The following is a 27,689-nucleotide window of genomic DNA, read 5'->3' as shown; positions in this document are numbered from 1 at the left end:
AAGATAAACACGTTGTTTGTTGTTTGTCCGGTAGCAATTGAGCTGAGTTTAGTTTTCGGACGTCGTTGCTCTTGGATTCCCCACATCGCTATCTTGGGCCCCGAAACGCTGGGGGAATATTTATCATGCTGGTTATTATACGTTTTGTGAAGAACAGACGCTTTGCTCTGTTTCGGGCAGTCTTTCCCCCATTTCACGTGATTATCACCGAAACAAATAGGGAATACCCATTAAAGGTTCTCTCTGCCGGCAACCGGTTTCGTTTTTCCCACCGACGTTTAGTGTAATTCATCAGCGATCAAAACCTGTTGCGCTAAAGCACTGCAATCATTAGAGTTTATTTCTGCCCGCCTTCGAACGAAACTTCTTTTGAAATAGAGCCCAGAACTGTCTTTGTCCTTTGTTAGTCAGCACTGGACTTCGTCATTAGCTGTGAGTGCGCCGGAGATAAGGGAATGAGGAAGGAACCTAAACGATAACAGGCCAGTGCGTATTAATCATACGCCTCGTGCAACCGCATGAAAACAGAAAGAGCGCCGATTGATTTTCGATTTGTTTGATATCTCGTAACCGCCTTATGCGGTATTTCTTATAATTACGCATTCACTCGAAACTCACTTCTAATAGCTAGCTCTCTTCGATTTGGAGCAGTCATATCGCACTTAGCCTTAGCGGGGGAATACGATGGAAAAGTCCTCCCGGGAACTATTCCTTTCACGAGCATGTATTACTCTTTTCGGTCTTGTTGGTCCGTGGAAATGGCACAGCAACACTTTCAATATTTGCACTCTAATTGGGCACTTTGTTTGCTGCTGGCTCACTCGAGTGAGCATTAATGGTAGTTCCTGCTCGTCCGGCTGCTTCCTCGACGCCCTATTCCTGCCGAGCATGAATATAGATTATCGTCCGAGTCACCCACAGTATTCCCTCCGAAGCGCTACCTCCTCCCGCCCCGGCTGTCACTTTGCCCCGGACTCTTTGTCTCAAGCACTGTGTCAATATGCGCGTGTGTTTGTCCAGGATATATGCAAAGAATCGGGGACCAAAAAGCCAGCGGGGCCAGAGGAGGATCCTGCTCAGCGGCGCGTGCTGCCAAGTCCAATGAACTAAGTGGTATTTGTATTTCACACATACACACAGGCACTGGCAGGGTATTGCACAAGCATGGGAAAAATATATCCATGACTTTGAAAAAATGTATAAATATTAAATTTTATCAATGATTCAGGCATTAATAAGTTTCAATGATTTTAAGTTTAATATTATTCAACAACATTTTATTGCTTACGACAGTAAAGTAACACGTAAACACTTACTAATGTAATAAAAACAAGTTGCATTTATTAAAGATGCTTTATTTTTATTTTTATACATCGTTATCACTTTCAAAATTCCAATGCTTCAATGAACTTAAAAACAAACAAAAATGGAAAAAGATTAACATCTTTTGAGCAAACAATTATGCAAACTTATAGATGGGCATTGCTCACAAATAATGCATATTTCTACGGATAGGCTGCTCATATTAGAAAGGATCATTTTTTCGCCGTGTGCAATTTGTTTTCGAGCGGCAGGAGGCGGAAACTGCAAATTTGTGAGCTAGCTTTGTTGCATACTTTGCGGCGACCCAATAATACATACACCCCAAAGCAAACACGCATTCTTTGGCTTGTACATAGAACACTTTGGCGACACTTGGCCATTTGGCTATTTGGCTAAAACATTACATCAGCCAAATGAATTTTGAATGTGTCCAGCCAGCTGGTGATAAATTAAATACAATTCCTGGAACCGAACTGGTATCTCGTCCAATTTGACCAGTCGAAAGCCGCGTTCCTGCTCCTTGTCGTCTGTGTCAATGTTTATTTTTACTTCGAATTATGTTACATGCCATTGGGTCATGGGTCCTGGCTCCCGGCTCCTCGCTCCTCGGTCCACCTTCCCAGCCATTTGGCTCCACTCTTTCGTGCTTTGTTTAATTGAAATCGATTTTCGAAGCGTTTAAGGCGACTGCTGTGCTCGCGAATTAAGACTAATTAAAATGTTATAAACGGCATATTTAAAGCGAGCTTAGTTTCGCGGTTTCGCGGTTTTCTATACTGCATTTCCACTGACCGCAGAACATTCCCTGCAGCCCCAAATGAGCTGCTGAAACCCAAGCCAGCTGCTACAAATGTCCTCCGTGTTCGGTGTTCACTGTGGCTGATTAATGACTCGGCTCGCAAATAAAGTCGAAACTTGACCCATCAACTTTGCTCCGGCTGCAAATTAATCAAAGGAGCGTTGAAAGAAATATGCTTTTTCGGCGAGTGCGGTAAAAAGTTGGAGCATAAAAGCGAATATTCAAACGGAAATTTGGCTTTAAAACCGTGGAATCATAAAAAGGCAAATGGTAATGGGAAAACGAATTGTGCCCACTGTGCGAGCGGCGACATCCGAACAGCGGGCGGTTTTTGGCCAAGTTAGCGGCCGATTCGATGCTGGCGACAGTCTGATGTTAGCCACGCAGCTGGACAGCCATCAAGCATCTCTTTGTTTTATTTATTTCGATTTTATTCGGCACGCCATGAGCGATGGAGGAACTTGTGCAAACCACCACAACGATTCGCAAGTTCCTGTAGGCTGTCTCCCTGGAAGAACTAAAGTTCTTCAAGAGTACAAACTGCCACTTACCTGTCGAATCGTTCTGTACTTCGTATCATTGCAGACGCAACTGGCTGCCGCTGATGAATCGCAAGGGAACGGACAAGCCGCCAAGTAGCAAACCGCTGGTGAAGAAGCCCTCGGAGAAAAACCTGAGAGTGAGTGCTGCGTTTAACGAGCGTTTATTTATATCATTTGACGTTTCTCCACGCCTTTCCTTTCTATATCTAGACACCCCAGAAGCACGCCGAGGAGCTGGCCGAGCAGCAAAACCAGCAGCCAGGTGCCAGTCCCGCCACCGTGCTGCCATCGTCGCAATTCCCCAGCTCCACTCAGCATCCAGGAGGAGCAGGAGCCGGCGACTACGAGCCGGACGAGGAGGTCGGCCTCGAGCTGCCGCCGCCCATGAAGCCCATCCAAGAGCCGCACCTGATTGCCAACGGACCGCCCGCCTTTGCCAAGGACGCCAAGGAGAGCTCGGGAAACATGGTGAGTGCCTGCGTCCGACACGGATTTCCCAAGATTTCCCATAGGATATGGGCGGGCTGAAAAAAAAAAAAAATCATTTGCAGTAGTTAGGAAATCATTGCTTACTGAACAAACCACGTGTCTTCGCTGCAACATATTTATGCCAAGGATTCGTGTTAGCAAGACGTGAAGTGCGGTTGTAAATTGAAGTTTATTTATCTGTAGTCCAAGATTTGTTTATTCTCAACAAGTGCAACCAATCTAGAAAGTCTATTACTCATTAGACACGAATAAGTTACCTGTGCTGTTCTCGTTCTAAGAAACAACTTACGATATGTTGCACTCTAATGAATGGAGAGCATTTTCGCAATAGTACTTCCCAGGCATTGACCCACCCTAACGTGAATGATATCCCCAGTGCCCCCGTCCAATCAGCCACCCATTCGTTGGCTCCAAGTTTGTTTGCTTAGCACGCAGCTCCTCTAATATGTGTTTCCCACACAAATCAAAGCGGTTTATTGTGACTTTGGCCCGTTCGCCTCTGCTCCATCGACGTCATCGGCAATCCGAGCACGGTTTTTGCTCAATTAGAGAACTGGGAGGCGCGCACACATTCTCCGGGGACTGGGAATCCTCCTCCGTGCGCTAGGTTCTGTACGTTCTCCGGGCCAGCCACCTTCGCCATAAATGCGCCACTTTATTTTGTTTACACTCGGGGCAGGAGAGTGAATAGACCACCGCAGCACAGCACACAGATACAGATACAAAGAGCCAGCGATACTCGAACTGGCAGATACGACGCATAAATTTCGACAGTAAAATTAGCCCACAGACTTTGTCGGTTGAATGTGCGTGGGGGCGGGACTTCCACTTGGCTGGTACTTCTGCGAGCAAATTACAGGGAAGGGATACAGTCAATGATGCTGGCTGCCTGATTCATGGCTGCGAATGTGGCCTTAAATTATGCAGAACTCGATGCATTCTATCTATTTGTGCGGTGCTGACCACATGATGGAAAATTTGACTCTCCTTAGAGGGGAAATCTAGTTCTTCGTACCTATTGTTAATGCTTCAACAAAAGCCACTTAATTAATTAAAAGCATTTGCATTTCTGCCCTCTGATATTTTATTTAACAAAATAACTACCAGCCATCTGTGGATTATAGTTTTATAAATCTTCTTTGTACGTTCATTTGTTTGGTATTCAAATACTCCTTCAAAAATGTATAAATCAGCTAGAATCAAGAGTACTTATCATTTTAAATTTTCAAAATTCCCTCTTCGACTAATTGCCAGTTTTGAAATTTCGAAAGTTTTTATCGCACTTTGTGTGCACTTCATCGGTTTTAAGGTTTGACTCTCCTTCAATTTGATTAATGATTCGTTTCGTTCGGCGAGCTTCCCCATTTCGGATGTCTCGCCTCAATTTCGAGCTTTTTCCATCCCGATGTGTCCGTCGCCAGAATGTCGCCTTCGCTATAGCCACTTTGTCCGTCAATAAATTGAATGTCGTCTGGTCTGTTCTGCTCTGTTCCGCGTGTTTCTATTTTGCTGATGATGATGATGGCTTATTAGCTGAATTCGGTACACAGAAAAGCATTCGATCAATGATTTCATATGTCATTATAATGAAAGGGTTCAGTAGAGGGAAAAGCGCTGTATCCGGCAGTAGCATTATGTCTAACTATATGTCTAACTATTTTTTGCCGTGCATTCGTGCCAATTTTCGGCTGTCTTGTACAAGCTGGTTTGCCTTGATGCGTCAACATTTAATTGTATTCTTTCCTGTTTACAAATTCTGAGTTCTTCTGTATCGCCTGGGTGCGAACTTCTTAACCCAGTTAGGTTTTCGTACTGTATCGCTTGTGTTAACTTTTTGGCCTACTTGGCATTCGGGTCTTGGCCGTGTTCCTGTGCCACCTTTGTTTAGTTCGCCTATTTGCATTGTCATTAATTTTTAATAGTTCTCCTTGTCGAAACTCGCGCCCTTTGCGAGTGCTTCATATATATATATATATATATATGTATCTATATATCCGTGTGTGTGACATCAGCCGTTGCAAGTCGACTACCTCCCCGTTTCAAAGAGGCTAATTAAATGTCACACCACTTAAATGTGGCTACGTCATAGCGTGGGTTGTTGTTCCTTTGGTTTTGGCCTTTATTGTCCTTCCTTTAAGCGGTTGCTTTTACATGATGAAATCCATTGTAAAACGCTATGAGGGAACTGTAGTTTACGAAATTCCCTGAAATTGTTATCGCAAAAGTGTGAAATTAACTCGTTTTAACTTTGCGTACCCAGCAAATTTCTGCTCGCTCACAGTAAAATATTCGATTTAATTGACAATGAAGCACATTGAGCAAGTTCCTCATCCGCACCGCGTTAAATCTATGTTTTATGAATAGATTATTTTCCACCGCCAGAGGTATTTCCCTGTCGATCACTCGCACCCTCTAGAACATTTCGCCGCGAAATGCGAATTAATTTATGTATTTAAGAATTCATAGCAACAACAGTGCCAGCAAATCTACACAAAACACACACTCACGGGCACAAAGAGAGTTCCCCCGGTGCCCCGACTTCCCTACTTCCCTATCTATATCTCTATATCTCTCTGTTTAGCTTTCGCTCATTCGATACAAGTATTTCAGCGCTTTTCCTCAAGTGAGTGCGACGAATTTCTTGGCGGAGCGTTGATTGAGAGTTTCTTTTTGATGTCGCAAGGGGAAGCACTCTGTGTGTGCGTAAGTGGGTGGGTGGGTGCTTGGGTGGCAGGTGGGGTGGCGTGCCTGCATATGTAAAACATGCTGGGCAACAGGCAAAACTATTAGGCGGCCAGTCAGCCAGTCAGTCGCACCGCTCAGCGCTCGGCGTTCAGTCGCTTTTCGAGATTCTCGGGCTTCGCATTGCCAAAATGCGTCGTCGTCGCAAAGTCCTTATAAAGGCCATATTTTCGAAAGACAGTTCGCCATAAACGTTGGCCGAAAAGCAAAAAAGCAAAAAGTTTCCACTGTGCGCCGGGAATTTTAAGCAACACGTGCCATGAGCTGTTTCTTCCGCTTATTTGTAAGCTGCATCGCAGTTGTAAATCGTTTTCGATGACAAATTCCACTTTCTGCCAAGCCCAAACAGCTGACCGTTCGTTATCTTATCGCGACAAGTACACAGAATGGAAAATTGAGCTCACGAAGAACAATAGTTACACAATGTTATCTGCTGGCTGGGCGAAACTTTTCACCGTGTTAACCCAAAGCAAATTTTGGTTATAAATTTAGTAAAACCAACAGTAGAACCATGGTGTGCATGTGTGTTTGTGTTTAGTTACGTTGCTTATTTATGCAACTGAAATTAATTTGGGGCCCTGTGTGGTGTGCGAGCTCGCGAGTGGGAAAACAAAAATAAGCGAGTGATTCAATTCGAGCTGAACATGCAAGCGCCTAGAACGTGTTTATTTTGAAAATTACCCCAAAATGATGGAGGTTTTCCTCAACTCAACTCTATTTGCGGCCACACGGCGGATGAGCAATGTTGCCCGTTCAACTAATTCAATACACATAGTTTATTCAATTTCAATAGAGATTGTTTGCCTTAGAAAGTTATTGAATCAAGTGCTGCGCACGGGTAGAAAAAGTTTTTCAATTAGCCGCCTGCTGCACAAGGGGATAATGCAATAATCGTTGCTCAAACTTTTTCATTATGCATTTGGCCTGACCATCATTGAGTTTCCCCCCGCTTTTCCCACTCTTGCAGGCCAGCCCCGGCAAAATGGACGGCAATCCACTTTCGGAAATAGAAGAAATTGTCAAGACGACAACGGTAAGTGCTTCAGTCGATGATGGTGTCGAGCGCAGGACTAACCCCCGTTCCCCTCAATGTTTTCCAATCTCCAGGAGCAGCACGAGTCCAACAGTCGCGTGGATGGAGGCGGAGGAGTGGAAAATGCCAGCACAAACGGCCATGGTCGATCCCACGACAACAATGATGAGGTGAGCGTCTTACCACAATTATGGAGTTAGCTCCAGCTAACGAACTATATCCCATGTCCTTTCCAGAGCCACACCGCTGTGTCTGACAAGGCTGCAGCCCTCAAAAAGCGGCAATGCATCTTCGCGGAGCTGATGTCCACGGAGGAGGCATATGTACAGGATCTGCATGAGATCGTCAATGGGTACGTACTGAATTTGTTCGTTCAATCCTATACAGCCTAATATATTAAATATCCTTTTTCAGTTACATGACAGAGATTAACAACACGAACAGTGATATACCCATGCCTGAGGACCTGAAGGGTGGTAAAATGAAGTTGGTATTCAACAATATTAAAGACATCTACGAGTGGCACAGGGAGTGAGTATAGAGAACCCCTCCATCTAAAGTAAGCAACCTATTTAACAAACTCGTGCTACTTCCAGCTTCTTCCTGAGAGCCCTGCGCAACTGCCAAAAGTCGCCGGCGGACCTGGGTCCGCTCATCAAGCGGTCAGCCACCAAGTTCGCTCTGTACTACACCTATTGCAGCAACAAACCGCTGTCCGAATACATAGTCAGCGCCCATTATCAGTATTTCGATAGCATACGTCAGAAGCTGGGACATCGTCTGGATGTAAGTCAAAATTGCGAAATCATAATTGTAATTGGTACCGTTGTGGAATCTGTAACTTATTTCTTCTCGTTTTTCTAATCCGCAGCTGAATAACTTGATCATTAAGCCGGTGCAGAGAATCACTAAATACGAGCTACTCATCAATGAGATCATCAAGGCCACCGAGGGAGCTGGGCTTTACAAGGAGGTGCCCATGCTGCAGGAGGCCTACCAGCAAATGAAGGTGGTCGTGAAGACGGTCAACGATATGATGGTGGTACTGCGCAGCCTGCAGGACTTCGATGGGGAGATAACCGCCCAAGGCAGCCTGTTGATGCAGGGACCCATGAACTGCGTGGTGGATGCGGCACAGAAGCACCGCGAGCTGCAGGTGTTCCTCTTCCAGCAGATCATCATCTTCGCGGATATTGAGAAGACCAAGAACCAGTACGCCAGTCCCATATTCAAATACAGATCGCACATACAGGTGAGAGGAATAAAATAGAACTTTCGAATGGGTTAACAATATCCACTTACCAACCTCAGCTCAATCACATGCAAATGAAGGAACTGGGCGACTGCCGCTTTCAAATCAGGTCGACTGACCCCAAGATCCCGGAGATGACGATCATCTGCCAGGCGGCGTCGCAGGAGAACTACGCGGGGTGGCGCGATATGCTAAACAAGATACTGCAGCAGCAGAACGACCTGATCTTCATGCTCTCCAATCCCCTGTCAACCAAAAACAAATGAACGCCGTTGGCGAAAGAATTCCAAATGATAAGGCAGGAAGCTTAAAAGCAAGCAAGAACAACAAACGAAAGTATGAGAAAATGATATTCAAATGTGTTTTGGGCAAAGGTGTTCCGCCACCCAAGTGAGCATTAGCCTCGCACTTGTTTTTCCGTCTGTGCGTTTGTTTACGGATAGTTTTGCTCACTCACACCCAGAAACACTCGCATACTCAATCCTAATTTGTATGTAACTTGTAATTTATTTATTCGTCATCAACAGCGTTTCCGTTCAGTCCACCTTTAGGTTTTAGTTGAGCCGCCTTTCTGTTCTTATAGTTTTTGTTTTCTATTCCGGATTTGTGTGTATGAAACGCAAAGTATTATATGCTCAAGATTACCTTTGACATTGTGTGCATTTTTAACTTAATTAGACTCCGTTGCTCTTAGTTTTACTTTTCCGAGTCTGATTTACTAACGATCCGCAGCCGAGAACTACTCAGAATCAAAAGCAATTTACATTTTGTTTTCGTTTCGTAATCGTTTTATTCGCATTGAACGCAGAGAGTAAGAGTATAACTATTCTAGCCTTAGTTCGGTACATAGTTTTAGTTAAACTGCTAAATGTTAATCATAGTTTAAACTTTAGTTACTCGATTTGCTTTGCAAAACTAAAGCAGAGATTTGTGTAATGGCACTCGTTCGAGTGTGACAACTTCGTGAAATAATTTAAGCTTAACTTTAGTTTATGGATGCAATGCAAAGCGTATTTGTACTTTATGATTTACAAATAAAATATGTAAGCTTTAAACGTAATCAAAACCAGAAACAATAAGTTTTTAATTTTTATAATTTTAAACTATGCCCGAAATAAACATAATGCCTGCTCGGATGTAATTATTCTTTGGTTTTCGCATCTTTTGCCCCATTTTCGGTTGTTCTGTGTGCAAGAAACACTTATAAGCTAAGCAGTCATCAAAAATGAAGCCCGAACACCCAAATGATAGCACTTAAGCCAATCTAAACTGTATCCGAGACGATTTTCAAAGCATATTTCTCGTTTTGGTGTCTGTGCGTTTATGTTAGTTGGTAAGCAGGAGCCAGTTGGGCCAATGTACAGTGTAGCATACGAGGATAAGTCAGAGTCACTCAAATGCATGTGTCTCTTGCAAACAAATTACTCAAACAGGACCAGGATTTGATTAAACGATTATATGTATAGAACATGAGACGAAGTTACTAAGCGGTTGTCCATCCAATGCTTTCAATCCGATTTTGTCTCTTAGAAGCACCCACACACACACCGAGACGCCGGTTACAGTCTGGAACATGAATATGAATGCCAGATGCATATATCAATGCGAGGAAAACAATAATGATTTAGCTAAGCTAAATGTAGGAAGCAAACATGAAATGTATTTTTTTACAACAATTGTGAAACGAACCTCCGGCATAATTCGTAATTAAATGTTAAAGTCGCGACGACGGATCGGATGGTAGGATCGATGGATCAAATGATCCGATGATCAGATGATCAGATGACAAGCAAACGCACAGTGAGGGGAACCCAATGGCCACAACATTTTCTACATTTTGCACTTTACTCGTGGAGGGAGCTCTACTCTACTCACAACCGATCGACCGTAACATGTAACATACTGAATTCTTTTCGATTGTATTAATGGCACTTACCGATTAACTAATTGTTGTACTTAAGCCCTGTCGAAATTCTAGATAATTGTGGTAATTAAAGTGTGTGTTTTAGTTTATCTAATTACTCTGACTAACTTTAAATATATTACCTACAACTGCGACATCATGTGCGTCAGTGCAATGCGAACAGCATAAAGTAAACGTGTTAATCTGTGTTTTAGCCAAGTAAGCATCAGCTTTCCCTCGGAAAACGCCCGGAAAAGCCAGGCGAGATAAACTTTTGGCCCGGGCGCAGGCTGCAAATAAATATAATTATATCCAGAAACCACTATGCAAATTGTATGTAACCAACAAAGCATGTAATCTGAATTTAAATTTTTCAAAGTGAATAATAATAAAGCAAAAGTAGCTGAATAAACTTAACATACTCAACGGAAATGTTTTTTATTTTTCTCATTGTTTAAGTTCCGTTTAATGGTACTTGATTTTAAAATCCACGACAGTTAGAAATAATTTAAATTTGGCGCCCAGGTTGAAATGGTTGGGAACCCTACAATGCTAGGGAGGAATGGTAGATAACCAAGAAGAAGAAAGGCGGGAAATTCAATTGTCCAAAAAACTACATTTTGTTTTTGCAGTGGTTTAATGATTAATCGAATTTAAATTAAGTTTGTAATTGCTTGCGTTGCTCAAATAATGAGATTTGTTTTGTTGTAGTCAATAAAAAGCATTTTTGTTTTATTTATTTGTAATTAATTAAGTCTACTTATAAAAATGCTATCAGTTTTGAGCCAGCTGTACGCCAATTGATCTACCGTCCGCTGCTTCCGTGCTTCTCAGACATCCGTGCCAATCCCCGAATGTCTTAGGCTCCCCGACGTGCCTGTCCCTCGTCGGGAATCTCGGATCCTGCGGATGCTGCTGCAGCCTGGTGCAGTTGCTTCAGCTCGTTGTAGAGCCTCAGGGCGAGCTGCGTGTTGGGGGCCCACTGGCGTCCTGGCACTTGATGCTCCTTGGGCGGCTGGACGCACATCTTGACCAGCTTTTGGAGCGCCTTGGAGAGGCGCACTCCGCTGAGGAGGCCGGGCTGAAAGGTGCCTCCGCCCAGGAGGATGTGCTCGCAGAAAATCTGGAAGTTGTTGTTCTGCTGGATGTGCGTGCAGGATTGCTTCTCCTCGTCGCACAATCCTCGGCAGGAGTGAAAGTGGCAGTCCTGGTGGGCGTGGCACTTGACGCCCCTGGACAATCGCTTGTCCAGCTGGCTCTCCACATAGACGTGCTCGGCACTCTGGTACTTCAGCCTTCGCTCAGAGGCAGTTCCGAAGCGATTCACCTGCATCTTGCACATCTTCAACGGCTCCGGCTTCATTTCGTCCAGTCGGAAAATGTACTCCATAATATTGAGAGCGTGCTTCAGCCGCTGCACGCGATTGGAGGCCCTTTAGAGTTAAAAGATACATAAGTTCCGATCATAATTTAGTTAGAACTCAGGACCCACAGATACTGCATTATGCTAGGGTTGGACTGCACAATCTCCAGTCCCTCAGTGGCGTAGTAGGGTCCACAGGAGCCCAGAACTGCCGGAAAGATGGACTCCTCGTCGAAGAGCTTGCCCATCATGTAGTTGTTGTCCTTGAAGAGCCTCCAAAAACTGACCATCTGCTGCGAGTTATCATCGGCTATTTCCTGGTTGACCAGAGCGCGGATCTAAAATTTCCATATGAAAACCGGTTACTTAAATTTCTGAGCACAATCTAATCTCGTGTCTACTCGCCATATTATCATCCAGGGTGACATTGTACGCCAGAATGATGTGCAGTTTCACGATCTCGTGGAACTCCTCGAGCTTGGGGTATATCGACTCCCCCTTGTTGTTCGTCCAGCTCAGCTCGTCATCGTTGTGCCGGGCCAGCTAAGTGAGTGGGAAATGGAAAAGTCGTAGTCTTGGTAACCAAAGCGTGAGAACTAGGAAAACGCGACCTACCTTCACCGCATACAAGTCGCCGTTCTTCTCGGCCGTAAAGAGGATAGTTTTCATATCGTTCAGCGGACACTGAAAGTTGTCGAAGGAAGATTGGGAACCACAGAGTTCCTCACACAGAGAGCCGCTGTACTCATGCTTTTCGAATTTCTGGCACTATTCGATACAGGATTATATTGAAAAATGATTATGTTATGGAGGAAATAAGACATAGCGCTCACCATTAAGTTGAGGCTCCGATGGGACATCAACTTGAAGCAGAACTTGAGGTTGAGGAAGGCGTAGCTGAAAATGCCCACCGCCAGCAGGACCGCAATTAAAACCGTGCGCTGCATTCCGAACCGAATTTTCCGACGCAGGGCGGTCAACATTTTAAAAGCCTGAGATTACCATTTTTAATCAGCTCGCTTACACACCCCATCGAAGGTACGGGTATATACCCTTAAAGCCCAGAACTGTCAACCAAATCTGACACATCCCTGACATGCGCAGAGCGCACTCGAATCCTGTTTATCGATGTGTATCGAAATCAGTGCTGCCAATGTATCCTTTATTTCTTAAAGGTGTTCTCCACCAGAGAACTGCAGCCCGCCACTGGCACTCTACGTCCACCCGATAAACACTCGGTCTCTAGGCACCCCGTCTTTTTTGACACCCTACTTGCGGCAACAGAAAATATTCGGGTGTTTTACCAACGTTGTGTTTTTGTTACGAGTAAAAAAACCACCCGAGGCCTGCTGCGCAAGAGCCGTATGGGTGAGTGGACGCACAGTCAACGATCGGCCGCAGGTCATTTTTTGTACGCCTAAAATTTGTATGGGTGGAAGCGCGACGGGTATAAGAAATGAAGGGTAAAAGGGAATACCCAAGAAAAATTTCGTGCTCATGTCGGGTGCCACCCGTTTCGAATCATTGCCTTACTAATTTTTCACAAGTCGCTAGCGAATACTCTAATGACAAATATTCTTGCATAAATTCATTTTTGAAATGAATTTTGTGACATTATGTACATAGATTCGGCTATTAGCATTATTACTATTACTATTATTTTTACTATAATTTACATTTAAATAATAAAAACGTTAATAATATATATAATATATAATAATATATAATATAATATATATATATATAATATATAATATAATATATAATATAATATATAATATAATAATATATATAATATATATATAATATATAATAATAATATATAATATAATATAATATATAATATAATATATAATTATAATATATAATATATATATATATATATATATATATAATAATTAAATTACATATATATATATATTTATAATATATAATATAATAAAATATAATATAATATATATAATTATAATAAAATATAATAATAAGATGAAGGGCATATTTTACAAAGTATTCGACAAAGTCTAGAGCCACGCCGAAAGAATAGTGTGTAAACGTATGGAGTGTAGAACGTATGGAGTTACGCATCTCGTCTGTGACTCGAATATCTACAAGAGTAGATAGACTGATAGAGACTATTACCCGAGTATTTTTCGAAACACCCGAGTATTTTTGGAAACACCCATGTGTTTAACGGTAAACCCACAAGTGTTTTTGTCACTCATCCCTTTTTAGGCATTTGTCTTTTTCTGACTGTTTGTCTTCTCTATCCTCCGTTATGGGTGCCGAGTATGATCGGCACCCGCGACGCAGGGCACCGTATTGATTCGGGTGCGCGCACAACGGGGTGTCTTGTCTGCATGTGCAGACGTATACTGTGTGTTTGTAAGTACCCGCGATGTGCGTGGCGGGTAGCACCCGCACACAAAATTGTTGGGTGTGAGTCGAGTGGCTAAAAATGCCACCCTTGCAGTTCTCTGTTCTCCACCCGAAATTGTCATGAAAAGGATATGCTTTCAGGATTTGCTTTGTACCCCGGCCCAAGAATAAGTCTGGTTTGTATTTTGAAATTATTACTTAACGTATAATTCTTTATTTATACTCTCAGCTAAATTGAGCAATTTACTTTACTTAATTCATCAATTTTTATTTGTATTTTTAATAAGTTGTCTTTTAATTTCATTCAAGTGTTTAGAGTTTCCGTTTTGCTTTTGCTTCTGGTTTCTTTGCTCTGCCTTACTAAAAATTATTTAAATTCAGAATCATATACCTAGGTTCAAGTTTATTGTTGTATATTAATAATATAATTATTATTCCGCGTTACTCCCACTTCCTCCGAATATTCTCAGTGTGTCGGAATGCAAATCTGTCTGTCAAGTCTGTATAGTTTGAGTGTTTCTTCAGGGTCTTGCTAATATTCACCTTTGCGTGTATTTATATACTTAAGATAACCGTTCTGTATGCACAATTTTAACTAGTTATGTACACAACTATATGTGGCTATGACAAATGCTAGAACATATCCGAACCACAAACTAAAGTACAAACAGGTAAAAAAAGTCGCTAGGGTATAATGCCATTGTTAATTGTGTTAATTCAGCTATATTCTCAATCGGCATCTCACTAATTCTTGCAGCTGGCTTTAACTTCTGTTGTTTTGTGAGTGATTATCGTGGCTCGAAATCTCATCGATTCGAGGGCTTTTGGGCTAACTGGTAAGTTTGTGTCCTTGCTACGTGAACTTGAAAGGGACTTGCCTCGGTTTTAGCTATCTCCCATAGTAGTTTTCCTATTAGCGGATAATGTCATTAACTCGGTCCGTTGTTTTTGGGAATCTTGGGAATGCATTCTAGGGCTAATTGTTTCGGCAGATCAGAATCTGTTATTTACAGTTCGAATGGTGCACACAACTTAAGACCAGTCAGTTTCCGTTTCCGGTGCCGAATTCATGCACCTTCTGCGCCATTTTGAGGTGCCTGTTTTATTCGTTTTGGTTTTTTATACTTGATTTAACTTTACGCAATGTTAACATTCTGTCTTTTGATTTTGTTACAAAATCGCACGGCCGCGTGGCATTTTAATTTTTGTTGGTTTTCCGGTTTCGTAGCTCCGTTTAACTCATTATTGTTTTCCTTAGTTCATTAAAATAATGTAAAAAATCTGCAAATTGCATGCTCCTCTTTAATTAATGTGCCTTTAAAAAATGTCTATGATTTCTCTATATGTATTCATTCTTATATTTACAGCAGTTTTCATTTTCGATTTGGTTTTGTGAACTTGATCCTTTAGAGTTTTTTTTTTCGTTTGAGTCTCCCAGAGGATCTTGTTCTTGTTGTTCTTTTACTTAAAACCTTTGTTTTTGGCAGTGCATTTATATTTATTATTTTCGGTTCACTAATTCATAATGATTCGCCACGGCTAAAGACTACAAATTAAGTTCATTTAGTTGTTACTCGTAAATTAGGTTATTAATTAATCAACAGCAGTTATTTACAATTTTCTCGGTTTTCTTTGCTCTCACGCAAGGTACGTCTGATTCAACGGCCATTAAAATAAGTTGGAGTGCTTAGTTTACAATTAGGTGTTTAAGTTATTTTTGGGAGCAACTGAGGCTACGACGAGAGATACGACTAGAAAGTATAATTGGAAGACAGTTGTTGGGGGATAATACACTTGAAACAAATTATTCGGAAACCAAAAATCAAAAAGATTGTGGGGCTCTGGGTGAAACGAAAACGTATTTAATCCTTGAGCAAAACGGCTTATTGCTTTGTTACAAAAATCGCAAGCAGTCCCTGAAAATACGCGCATATCAAATAAATGCTAACAAAACTCTCATTTTTCCGTGTTATCTCAACACTCGTTTTTGTAACATTTAAATTGTTGTCCTTAGTGTGCCAAACTACAGTTGCTGTTTTGCTTGTCTTGCTGTTTTGTTTGTTAATTAATGGTTAATTTCATTATTTAGTTGCACTTGCGTTTGCAGTTGCGGTTGCTGAAACTCTAAATCTTGTGGCGCTGCTCCGATCTGATCCGACTGATCGCATCCTTATAGCTAGCTTTAACTGGTATGTTAGATTGGTTGTCTATCTTCTAGGCTTGAGTAGGTGTGCATTATTATTTCCATTTGCCTTGGCTCTTAACTATGTATATGGGTTTAGTCAATTTAAATATGCAAATTCAAAACCTTCGCTTATGTTTAAGTTGAATATACAAATGCCCTCCTCTGATACCGCTTGTATTTATTATGTATACGCACTGTTAGCTTAAGTACTTCTTGTCATTATTTAAAATAGTCGTTGTTCGTCTTCCTCTTGTGTTTGCAGCTGATGTGATTCGTGTGTGTGTGGCTTGTGCATTAGGGCGAGTGAATCTCAGGGAGGTAAAACTATATACAAGTTCTCCAAGATTGTACGGACAATAACCCATATAACATCAGGAGAACCTTTATATCATTAATTTTCTATGGCCTCATTTTGGAACCCGAATTTTACCACCCTCGCAAATCCACCCTTTCCGTAGTGCTCGTGTCTGATCTGTGTGATCCTCGCTTTAAACAGAGTTTTGGCTTAGCAAAAATTAACTTTAATTTACTTAATTTTTTGGCAGTGTAAAAATTGTAATTAAATGTAATTATGGTTCTCGATCGGCCGAACAACACCGCTGCTTCCTCGGCTATTGCTTGTCCAGTCGCCACATGATTAGTCTTCGTCCAGGCTCTGCGATCGTCGCTTCGAGACCACCAGGTATTTGCGGCCGAAGTAGGGTGAATCTAGGGGAGGATGCAGGATTCAGGATGCAGTGAGTCCGCGGAACCGCTCACTTCTTGCGCAGGAAATCGGTGTACTTGCGTGCTCGCTTGCGCACTCGCTTCAAAGCCGATCCCAACCGGAACTGATCGTCGGACAGATCGTAGGCGGGGTGGTTTAGCAGGTGGTGCACGTGGTGGCCGTGGGTGTGCGTGTGGGCGTGGCTGTGGTGCGATTGTGAGTGCGGTGAGTTGGCGTGATGGTAGTGGTGCATCTGGACAAAGTCATCGCCAGCGGGGTTCACGGACCCCGACAGCGGCGAGCCCGGCGACATAGGTTGGGCAGCTAGCAAATTGTGTTCGGAGGCGGCGTCGAAGGACTCGAAGTGGTGCAGCTGCTGGTGGTGCGTCAGTGGTTGCGGCGACGGCAGCGACGAGGAGTGCTCACTGGTGGTGGAGGCGCCACCACCTCCAGCGCCCTCCAATCCACAAAACTCCTTGGGTAGTTCGTCTATGCCCAGGGGCTTCTCGAAGTGCGAGTTCCCCGACATGTTCGTGTAATCGTAGCTGGGATAGGTGTAGGGCAAATAGCCCGCATGATGACCCACCTCACAACCCACCTCGGAACCACCGCCTGCACCACTTCTGTTGTTGATAAACTTGACCTCGTTGGCATTCCGCTCCAAGCTGCTGCTGAACACTATGTTTATGTTGTTCGAGCTCGTTGACAAGTTGATGTTTGTGGGCGAGAGCTGTTCCGTGGAACTCTGGTTCAGGTTCGTCTCCTTCGAGATGGCCCTGTAGTTTTGGAAACACTCGGCAGCATCGCTGGACGCTGTGTTTGTGGTGTTGGTGTTATTGTTATTGGCGTTCGCTTGTCCCTGCTGGAAATTGTTCTTGTACTGAAACTCTAGGGCATTCGAGGGCTGGAAGGGATAGTTTTTGGAGTTGTTCAGGATGTCACTGGCTGTGGCATCGCCCTTGGACAGATACTGGTGGATGTCCTCGCTTGTGATCTGCAGATCCTGATCCAAGTACGTGTTGCACTGTATGTAGTTGTAGTTGTTGCTGCAGCAATTGTTGTACGCCTCGCCGGCATCCTGATGGAACATCACCGTGGTGGTGGCCTCATCCTCGAACTCACAATGGTAGCTGCCACTGCCCTTGCTTCCACGACTTCCCTTGCTGCCCCGCCGCTTCCGAGCAGCTGCTGCCGAAGTGCTCGGCCCCTCGTCGTAAACGGAGGAGCTGGTGGTGATCTTCCGGCAGGGCTTCTTCTCCGGCTCCGGCTCGGGCACTTGCCAGGCGTCCAGCTTGTCCTCCTCCTCCTGTTCCCTCTCAGGACCTCCTCCGACTGCTCCGTCCATTTCGGAAGGAGATCTACCATCGGCCAGGAAGCTCCAGCGAATCGGTGACGGGGAGCAGGCGTACTCCGGCAGCTCGCTGCTGCCCAATGCGCCCTTCGAGCTCTGACGCTCCAGTGTGGATCCCTCGGCAGCCATGTTCTTGGCGCGGTCAAAGATCGAAGTCAGCGAACCCAATTGGCTATTCGGGCGGCTGGCGTTCAAGCCTCTCAGCGATATGGAAGTATAGCTGGGGTGGCGATGCTCGGGCAGCAGGCTCCTCTGACTCCTGTGGTGCTTACGCACCAGGGCCGAGGCAGACTTGATGGAATTGTTGCGACTCAACGATGACCTGGAGCCATACAGACTCGTCGAGTCCGTCTGGTAGCAGTAGTCGGAGCTGGTGCAACAGCTACTCGGTCGACGGGATGAGCCGTAGAGGTCCTCGGCGAAACACTGGGCCAGTTCGGTGCGGGAGGAGCTGTTGGTGGCAGTGGTGTTGCAGCAGGTACGTCTTACCATAATCTCCTGAACCTCCCGATCCGAACAGGCGGGGTCCTGGCACACATTCGTCGTGGATATGTCCGTAACGGAGCGATGCCGGCGACTGGTGCAGATCGAAGGTCGCACCACCGAGTGGTTGGCCGAGCCCTGGTGCGCTCCCGGCAGACTGCCGCTGCCCTGGCGACGACTCCTCCGACTGTGGCGACTGTGGTGCGAATGGTGGTGGTGCGAGTGCGGCGAGGTGTGGCGACTGTGGTGCGGACTGTGGCTGTGCTTGCGCTGCTGGCAGTGGTGCAATGGCGGTGGTGGCTGGTGCTGCTGCTGTTGCTGCTGCTGCTGCTGTACTGGTGGTGCTGGCTGCTGTGGTGGTGCTTGCGAGGGATTGGCCTGATCACATACGACTTCCTTCTCATAGCTACAGTGTACGTATTCGTGTGTGGCATAGCGCGACTGATGCTGTTGGTGGTGCACCTGCTGCTGTTGGTGGTGCGCCTGCTGCGGCTGATGCGGCTGGTGCGGCTCCTCAGCGCGACTCGTGGAACGAACACTGGCAGAGTCAGGAGGCGAGGCGCTCCTCAGTCAAGGCCCGCTGCTCGGGCAGACAGGTGGAGGCTGACGAGGGTGATGGGGCGCAGAGGCAGCGCTCCGGCCCTGGTGTGTACTTCGGCCGCCGTCTAAAAATCGCTCGGATGCAGCTGCCCAGCGAAAGGCGGTGAGGGAACAAACAAACAAACACAGGTCGAGAATACGAAAAAGCAATTAATACGGCGGGCCAAATTGTGGGTTTCTCAGCGTTCATCGTTCATCGTTAGTATTTAATTTATGGGCGGGCTTTTTCGGGCGTTCTTAGCTGCGATGCATTCACTACTGCTGCTAATTAATAAAGTGCATGCAAAAGTGCATGCCAATAATACGCATGCAATTGGGGAAAGGCGATAAAAACGCTTGCAATCGCTTGCAAACACATCATGCACAAAACACATCCTTCACATGGCGATGATGGAGTCGAAAGGGCTGGTGGTTGATTGATGGCCTGATTGATTGATTAATTAATTTACTCAAATGATTTTCATTTGGCCTTTTTGTGCGGCTGCGGCAATAATAGTTGTAATCAATTAAATTGTAACAGAAGTGGGCTAGTCCCTGTTCGGGCGCCACTGCAACCAAAAACTAAAACTAAAACTTTGACCGCAGCTGCATTAAATTAAATTATGGCCTATTCGATTTTTAAGCTAATATATTGAAAGCATTAGAAATAATGATTACGGGTTAAATGGCTGGCATTTAAGTAATAAATGATTTTGAATGAAAGGGTCAGAAGGTTTGAATGATATGTGTTTATTCTCAGTCGCATTATAGGCACTTTTCTTTCTGATCTTTGAGCGAGTGGGTGACTTGGGTGTACTTTGGGTGTTCGTATGGTGTTTGTTTTCACAGAGTGGTGCGACTTTTCATTACTTAGCCAATCGGTTCGCTCCTTTTTTGTCTTTTTTTATAGTTGGTCCCAAGATCAGTGGTTTTCCCTTCACTTGCGTACTATAAAGGAACGAAAGGAAACAATGTAAGCTACGTTCATCAGATCCGAACTGTCGGTGGTTCGTTTCAGCGTCAGCTTGAGCCTTAGCCTAGTTGGATATATACTTTTATATATTTAATATATAGTTAGATGGCTTAGATTCGACTGGGTGCACTTGGTTTGGGCATTTTCGTGTAAATGCTTTCGTGATTGGCTGAGTGGCAGCGAGGTGACTCAGTGGCTCAGTGGCTGACTAGCTGGGTTGTGGTGGCTTATTATTAGCGGTGGTGCTGGGTCAACCTACATGACATCCTTCCGTGCGCCGAGTGCCGGCGGAAACTGTAGTCGTCGACCTCGTCGTAGTGGCACTTTCTCGCCGCCTGCGGCGTTTGCAGATTGGTGCCGTAGTTCGTGTAGCACTGACCACCCGATCCGGGGTCGGATCCGGCCAGGCCGAGGACTCCGCCCGGACCATAGCTGCTCGATCCGGGGCCCAGGAGATTGGTGCTATCGCTCAGCGGATAGGGACCCATGCCTTCAACCGTCAGGGAAAACGAGGTCGTACCAAACACTTGATTATTACAATGCACGGCAAAGGGATTTCTCGATTTGCGATTTTGATTTTTCAAGTTTTGTTTTTCATTTCATGCAAGATCAGATAGGCGCCAATATTGGTGGTTGTTGTCGATGTTGGTTACGTACAATAGTTGAGTGTTGGTTGTGTGTTAGAGGTCCAGTTGATGGTTGAATTTGATCGATTGATTGATAGGGTTCCAATGTTTAAAATTGTTTGATCCAAAAAAACACAATTCATAAATCCGAATGGAAATAAACAATGCAAGATAGTTAATTTATTCAGACGGACGCGAGCATCGCATCAGTTTTTAGTTACAGATTAGAAGATTAGAAGAGCAGTACAGATCGAATTGCTACGATAACAAGCAACTAAGTAAATAGGACATTCCAAAAATAATACAATACTTCAGAGTTACTGGGCAAACAAAAGGAGTCGCAAATTCATAGATACACACACACTTATATTAATGAGTGGAGATGATGGAGTTCAGAAAAGGATTTTGAATGGATCGGGGTAATGCAGAATTTTTTGCTGTGGTTAACTAACGAAACATCTATTGACTAATTGCTCGAATAGGTGTGTTGCTAAAATTCAAATTTTTTCATGTTTCCCTTTCACCCAAAAGAATGTTTTTTTAATTCCCAACAGATTTGAATGCGCATAATTTGGACGCAGTTTCTGTTGTGTGTTAAACAAAAAATTAATTATGCGACGCGTTAGACAAGTTTGGTTCATGAGGCAATTTACATAGATACAGTTTGTTCGGTTTAAACAGTTAACAAGTAAATTCAAAATTAGGGTCCTTTATGTATGTTTACCTACAGGACACTTGCTATCTTGTGTGTGTTCGTTTCACAACCTGTGTATATGGATATGCAAATATTGGGTGTGTGGTTCGAGCAATTTGCACAACAAATAACGAGGAAATTAAAAACTCAAACGGAAACTGGAAGTGAAACTGAAACGCAATCGAGGTGTGGTTGTGGTTTCAGGAATTCAGGATGAGGATGCGGAGGATTCGGGCTCGGATTCGGATTCGGGTTCGGATTCGGAATCGGATTCGGGTGTTCTGGGTGGAACGCCGGCGTGTTTTGGATTCTTACGTGAGTCATGTTGGGTCTTCTCCTCAGATACCATCAAGGCGGCATGCTCGATGCCAGAATTCATACTTTGTGGCTCCAAGCTATTTGTGCAGTTTAGCATACTCCTGAAATTCGCACACTCTACGATTATGTTTTAAGTGTAAACGTATTTGGTAAATTTAATTTCTTTGCAACTAATGAAAGCAATTTCGAGAGTTTTGTCGGGTTTTGGCTGTTTCTTTGAAGTTGAGAGAGACGCCGGAAAAAGGGTCTCGCTGGCGGTTTCTGTAGTTAGTGTATTGTAGTTTGAGGCTGCTTGGAAGTTATTAGGCGCGGCTTAGAAATCAAACATGAAAACCAAGGCAAATAAAAATGGTAATAAAATAACATTTATTTGAAATCAAACATATAACGTGAAATTAGGTTAAACTAGCACTAGTACTAATTGAAATATGGCTCCCACGTCCTCCGTCCCGGAATCTTCCAGGAATTGCTATGAGTGAAGGTTGTGATTGAAGTATATAAATTATTTGGAAGGACTGGACGGTCTGGTGGGTGTCACACTGGTTCTGGCGTGTAGCTATCCTAGCGGAGCTTCACTGTGCCTTGGCATGCACGCCACCCTTCTCCTCGGCATCGTTCTGCGACAACTCAAAGTCCGCGGTGGCAACACTGTTTCCGTTGGCATTATCCTCGCTATATGGTCAAAGATCGGGCAACAAAATCAGTGTGCATGTGGTGTGGCAGTGTAAGTGGGGCTTTTATGGAATGCATGGGTGGAGCACTTTGAACCAACCAATTTGATTTGACAATGAGCGATGAGGGGAAACGGGGCGCAATGATAGCGATTCTGATACATCGGATAACGTGATGGGGCAGAAAGAGATGAGATGCGGCTCTTAATAGTAGTAAGTATAGGTAACGGCTTAGCTATGCATAGAGAGAGTTGGAGAGTAGAGTATTAAAATTGATATTTAATATTGGGTATTTATATAGTTGGCTATTATGAGTCTTATTTAGTTTGCTTTACGGCAGCCAGTTGTTTATGGTTTGTAGTTGTAGTAACAAAGTAACGAGTTGTAACAAAGTACAGGCAAAGTTAAGCAAACATGCCGAAAAATTCATAGAAACTTTTGAGCGCAGGAATCCACATCTCAATTCGATTCGGTTAACTTTCTTTTTAGTATTTTTGGTTCGGTTAAAAATTGTACATAAAGTGGCTAAATAAAGTACAGCAATACGAGCTACAAATTTAAGGTGGAACTTTGGAGAGCGAAACGCATCGGATCTAATATTTGATTTTGATTGGGGGTCTTTAGATACGGAGCTTAAGAGTCTGATCGATCGTCCTCGGTGGCTTCATGCAACTTACCCGTACAGTCTACTATCTCGAAAGGTCCTTGGAGGAATACATGGAACGCATTTCAAGTCAGAGGGTTATTTTCGAACGTATGGTGCTTTGTAAAACAAAAGGGAACCAAAATTTCAAAACGAAAGGAAATGAAAACTTCTGAACCCTGAACCGATCCTTGGAAAGCGGTTCACTGGATCAGTTTGGCTATGCAAGCCGCATAATAAACTTCCAAGTAATGGTAATCAAGGGCATAGTACAAAGATTCTGTATTGTATTTTATAGTTTGGTTCGCATTTCTTGTGTCAGGTAAGAAAGTTGAGTTTAAGTTATGAGCTGGAGAACTATTCGACATATTGCCATGATTTGTGTGCAGAATTTGAGCGAAGAATGAGCTAGTGCAAGGACACATACCTGCCGTTGTTGTGCCGGAAGAGGGCCAGGATCTCCTCGAACGTCTTGTTCTTCGTCTCGGGCACCTTCTTGTAGGTGAATATCCAGAAGATGGCCAGGAACACGCTGAACGGCAAGAACGTGTAGTTCTCAAGGGCAGTCTGAAAATAAGTTGGTTTTCACACCCAAATACGACATGAAAACTCAACGAAAGAAAGCTCACCTTCATGCTGGGAAAACCAATGCCGACCACAAAGTTGGCCATCCAGTTGACCAGCACCGCGATAGCCATGGCACTGGGCCGGGGTCCCTGTGAGAAGAGCTCCGCGGTGATCATCCAGGGTATCGAGCCGGGTCCGACCGCAAAGAAGACGACGAAGCCGAGGGTGGCCACCACAGAGAGGTAGGACATCCAGTCGATCATTTCCTGCACATAACCAAAGAACTCCTATACAAAATGCATAGTACTCGCATTCTCGATGTAGGCTTTTCCTCTACTCGCGCTTAACGAACTGTCTTCGAAATAATACGGATGAATATAGGACACCACCCCCTGATAAGCCTGATCTCTTTTATGCATGAGTTGGTTAGAGTAGCGAGAGTATTAAGTTAGATAGGAACTGAAGTTGGCTGCTCTCGATTTCTTGGTTCTCAAAGAGTTGACCTCCGAACTGCCGCTCGAGTCTTTCTGGGTCTGAGAATGCTTAGGAATGCTTAGTTGTACTTGGTTGCAAAGTTAGCTATATCTTACACAATTACCAAACAAAGAGTATAAATTATGGCTTGAGGTCACATTGAGTGTTTTGGTTTCTGTGTGAGAGTTTCGTGTGTGGGAGGTGGCGACACCTCTAAAGCGAGTTCAGCGCGGTGCTCTGCTCTATGTTTTTCTCCATTTTGGGGGAGCTGGTGGAACTGGTGCCCGGAAAACTTTTGCTGAGTTGTGTGTTGGTTTTGCTTTTAGTCGAAACTTTTGCTTGCCTTTGAAACTGTGTGGATTGCCTCTAGCGGAAAACAAAGCGTATAAATCATAAACAGAACGAATTCGTCAACCGATTTCGAGTGAGTGTTTTGTGGGGCGAAAGCCTGCCAAGTCGAGAATAGCTCTAATTAGGGGCGGGACAGTTGCGCAAGGGGCTGGCCAGGATATTTGAAATCAGGAACTCGTCTTTAAGCGCTTGACACACCCATAAACAAGTGCCTGATTAAATGACAATTTGAGGGGTCCAGCTCGCAGGCGCAACAACTTAGCCTAGGCAACTGAAAAAGTAAATATATCTATTGGCAAGCCACGTGCAAACTGTGTATACAAAGTTTGAAAGCCGTAAAAAACTCAAAAAGTCATAACTAACACAAAAGCACTCAAAAGCTAATCATGCATGTGCCACAATCTGCGTAAACATATTGTCAAATCGCAGATAGAGGACGTAATTAATTACTAAAGTGACCAAGTTTTGGCCTATAAATTAAACACACATACGTCTATGACTTAAATGCAATACATCAACGCAGGCATGGAAAAAACTCAAAAAGGCTACGTTTAATGGCTGGGCGCGAGTCATAAATCCAACTTGTTATAAATTCAAATATATCTCACATCAATAATTTATAGATATACGCGCGGGACAACTGTCATGCTCTTACGTGTGTGTTGTTGAGTGTTTTTATGTTCTGGTTTTTTTCATGTTTGGGGGCTCGAAGGGGTAAAACACAACTTCATGCATAAAATATATTAATATTCAAATATTTATAAACGCACGCACTCGTTTGGAGTAAATGGGAAATGGGATGTGGGATAAGTTCTAGCGTTTCTAGGAGTTCGGAGTCATATGCAAATCACTAAACGGGCGGGGGACAAACAAATGCAAACCCAAATTGGCAGGCATTTTAGCATTCACATTCGCAGGCATTACTCTACAGGAGCAAGAGCAGGACTCGAGAATCCTGGACACCCCTATACTTGCCTTGATCAGGAACGAAATGGTGATGAAGATTGAGAAGATGAACATTCCGCCCAGACCATAGAGATGCAGGGTCCGGCGACCCGTGCGATCCATCAGCGGAATGGACACGAGCGTCATAACAACCTGTGTATAGATAATACATTATTCAGAATCTAAGGAACTTTGATGATGACTTCGGAAACCCACCATTATGGCGCCGATGCCTATCGTGGCGAACTTGGCGCTCTCCTCAGTCAATCCCGAGCTCATGAAGAGCGACGTGGAGTAGTAGAAGACGGCGTTGATGCCGCTGAACTGCTGGCTCAGCTGCATCACGATGCCGATGATCAGCGGAGGGCGCAGGGTGGGCGAGCATATCAGCTCCATGGTCGATATGTGGCTCTCGGACTGCTGGGCGCGCTCCTCGGCCCGCATCTCCTCGATGTCCTCCTCCACGGAACCAGAGGCTCGCAGCCGGCGCAGGGCTACACAAGGATTTGTTAAAAGGTGCAGCTTAAAGTTTATTGATTACAAGCGGGTTGTACCTTTTCGCGCCTCCTCCTCCCACTGCTTGGTGATGAGCAGATATCTGGGCGACTCCGGGCAGACGGGCAGCAGGATCAGTTGCAGGATCGCCGGGCAGATGGCCAGGCCCAGGAGGATGGGCCAGCCCTCGTTGGTGCCGAGGATCTGCTCGATGCCCAGCACTTGGGATAATAGTAAACCTACAGTCACAGCCAATTGATTAACAGTTCCTAAGCCACCGCGCAGATTCAGTGGCGCTATCTCCGAGATGTACATGGGCACCAGCGACGTGTTGAGGCCTTCAAATGGTCCATGCACCCATTGGTAAGTATTTTAACTTATTAGTTTGTGATAATTACTCACCGCAATTAACACCAATTATAAATCGGCCAAGGAATAACATTTCATAGGAATGACTAACTTTGGTAAATCCCATCAAACAAGCGCCGGCAATTCCGAGCACATTGTTCAACAGTAGGCCGCCTTTTCTGCAATTCGAACCAAATAGATAACATTTAAGCAATGACTAGTATACTAGTATCTTATATTACTATCGGTATAAGATAATGAAATTACCTGCCAAAGCGGTTGGCCATCCAGCCGCCGCTGAAACCGCCCAGCATGCCGCCGATGGCGAAAATGGATACCGCCACCGAGTAGAGCTGCTGGATGAACTCCTCGCTGATGTCCTCGCCGTAGCGGTCCTTGTAGACGTCCTTCATGAAGTTCTCGATGTTCTTCTCGGGCGCGTTGATGACGCCGGTGTTGTAGCCGAACTGCAGCATGCCTAGCACCGCCGAGAAAATCGAGTAGGTGAGGAAGAAGGTGAGACCCTGGAAGTTTTGATTGGTAATACCATTAGTGGTGAACAATTCAGCGGGGGAGCGGGGCGGGACGGTGGGGATTCGGTGGGGGATGTGCGGGCGGGTCCATCAAACGCTTTGCAAACGAGTGTGCGTCAAGGAAACCAAAGCTTTCTCTTTGGATAAGGCCAATTTTCTAATTGAAACTCAGGGGTAACGAAACAATAAGATACGTTCTGATGGATGAAAGTGTTCGGATGTCGAAAACCATACATCAAATCAAAGGAATCGAACAAAACAAAGGTTGTATTAACATTTTTCGTATGTATTTATTTGATTTTGCTACAGAACTTATAAAAATAATAAGTAATAAAAACTAATTAGATAGCTAATATTTAATATACGTTGATGAAGAAGCCGTCTGTACGTGTGCAGTACACTCAAACAAATCTCTGTTAAATACTTTTTCTACTGGATTTTGAACAATGAATATCGGATGTCCAATTGTTATAGGGGATAAATTTGTTTGAGTGTGGACAGAAACTGAGGCCAATCCGAAGAGCATTTGCATCTGTCCGTCATGGTGGCAGTTTCTGCCGTCAGTGGTTCAGTGTGGCTGGGTGGATGGATGTTCGGGTGGTTCTGGGTGGTTTTTGGTCGTGTGGTTGTCTGGCTCTGGGTTGTTGGTAGTTGGTTCTTGGTGTTTCGGTTTGTACATGAATAGAGAAATGAAATTCAAGTATTTAATTACACAACATGGCAAATAATTTAAGCTACAAACTTGTTCTAAAAGTCTTAGCTTCCGTCTGTGCGTGTGCTCCTCCAGTCGATCGACGTATTCGCGCAGCTCCTCGATCTCCTCCTTCACCTGCTGCACGGTGTCCAGTTCGTGCTTGATGGCCACCATGTCGCGCTTCACCTGGTTTTGTAATAAACAATTTAGCCAGGTATTATCATGAGGTTT

The 27,689-nt window shown here is 44.3% G+C and overlaps 4 protein-coding genes and 1 long non-coding RNA gene across 8 annotated transcripts in view; 1 reads left to right on the top strand and 4 right to left on the bottom strand.

Moving 5' to 3' along the window:
• LOC6736280 (triple functional domain protein) overlaps positions 1 to 10,509 on the top strand; it is a 39,013-nt gene extending 28,504 nt beyond the window's left edge. For 3 of the 4 annotated variants that reach the window (XM_016170515.3, XM_016170517.3, XM_016170516.3), the window contains 9 exons: positions 2,708 to 2,801; positions 2,875 to 3,132; positions 6,863 to 6,928; positions 7,003 to 7,098; positions 7,165 to 7,280; positions 7,343 to 7,459; positions 7,525 to 7,714; positions 7,800 to 8,180; positions 8,240 to 10,509. In XM_016170515.3, coding sequence (XP_016029764.1) covers positions 2,708 to 2,801; positions 2,875 to 3,132; positions 6,863 to 6,928; positions 7,003 to 7,098; positions 7,165 to 7,280; positions 7,343 to 7,459; positions 7,525 to 7,714; positions 7,800 to 8,180; positions 8,240 to 8,446 — 1,525 coding nt within the window. In that variant the 3' untranslated portion in view covers positions 8,447 to 10,509. Of the gene's footprint in view, positions 1 to 2,707; positions 2,802 to 2,874; positions 3,133 to 5,968; positions 6,179 to 6,862; positions 6,929 to 7,002; positions 7,099 to 7,164; positions 7,281 to 7,342; positions 7,460 to 7,524; positions 7,715 to 7,799; positions 8,181 to 8,239 lie in introns of those variants that run through there. The other variant, XM_002083128.4, reaches the window with a different exon arrangement.
• On the bottom strand, positions 4,214 to 5,909 carry LOC123327169. Its single transcript, XR_006541695.1, has 2 exons — positions 5,433 to 5,909; positions 4,214 to 5,357 (listed from the first exon to the last, which is right to left on the bottom strand). It is a non-coding gene; the product is annotated as an uncharacterized LOC123327169 (long non-coding RNA).
• Positions 10,510 to 10,783: 274 nt separating the features above from the next.
• Positions 10,784 to 12,528, bottom strand: LOC6736279 (divergent protein kinase domain 1C). The gene is made up of 5 exons (XM_002083127.4): positions 12,280 to 12,528; positions 12,062 to 12,214; positions 11,852 to 11,989; positions 11,576 to 11,784; positions 10,784 to 11,516 (listed from the first exon to the last, which is right to left on the bottom strand). The coding sequence occupies exons 1-5, from the start codon at positions 12,427 to 12,429 to the stop codon at positions 10,943 to 10,945; spliced, it is 1,224 nt and encodes a 407-aa protein (XP_002083163.1). The 5' UTR covers positions 12,430 to 12,528; the 3' UTR covers positions 10,784 to 10,942.
• Positions 12,529 to 13,999: 1,471 nt separating this feature from the next.
• Positions 14,000 to 27,689, bottom strand: part of LOC6736277 (glucose transporter type 1) — a 71,664-nt gene continuing 57,974 nt past the window's right edge. The window contains 10 exon segments of the mRNA XM_016170588.3: positions 14,000 to 19,233; positions 21,735 to 21,838; positions 23,479 to 23,618; positions 23,681 to 23,884; positions 25,419 to 25,541; positions 25,605 to 25,882; positions 25,943 to 26,221; positions 26,286 to 26,410; positions 26,499 to 26,755; positions 27,507 to 27,644. Coding sequence (XP_016029763.1) covers positions 16,763 to 19,233; positions 21,735 to 21,838; positions 23,479 to 23,618; positions 23,681 to 23,884; positions 25,419 to 25,541; positions 25,605 to 25,882; positions 25,943 to 26,221; positions 26,286 to 26,410; positions 26,499 to 26,755; positions 27,507 to 27,644 — 4,119 coding nt within the window. The 3' untranslated portion in view covers positions 14,000 to 16,762.
• LOC123327207 (glucose transporter type 1-like) lies at positions 19,232 to 21,623 on the bottom strand. The gene has a single exon (XM_044922921.1). It carries the CDS (start codon positions 20,585 to 20,587, stop codon positions 20,333 to 20,335), a length of 255 nt encoding a protein of 84 aa, XP_044778856.1. The 5' UTR covers positions 20,588 to 21,623; the 3' UTR covers positions 19,232 to 20,332.

Source organism: Drosophila simulans, chromosome 3L (assembly GCF_016746395.2).
Source record: "Drosophila simulans strain w501 chromosome 3L, Prin_Dsim_3.1, whole genome shotgun sequence".
NCBI lineage: Eukaryota > Metazoa > Arthropoda > Insecta > Diptera > Drosophilidae > Drosophila > Drosophila simulans.
The sequence above is the reverse complement of the archived record's forward strand: the minus strand, read 5'-3'. Positions and strand labels throughout refer to the sequence as shown.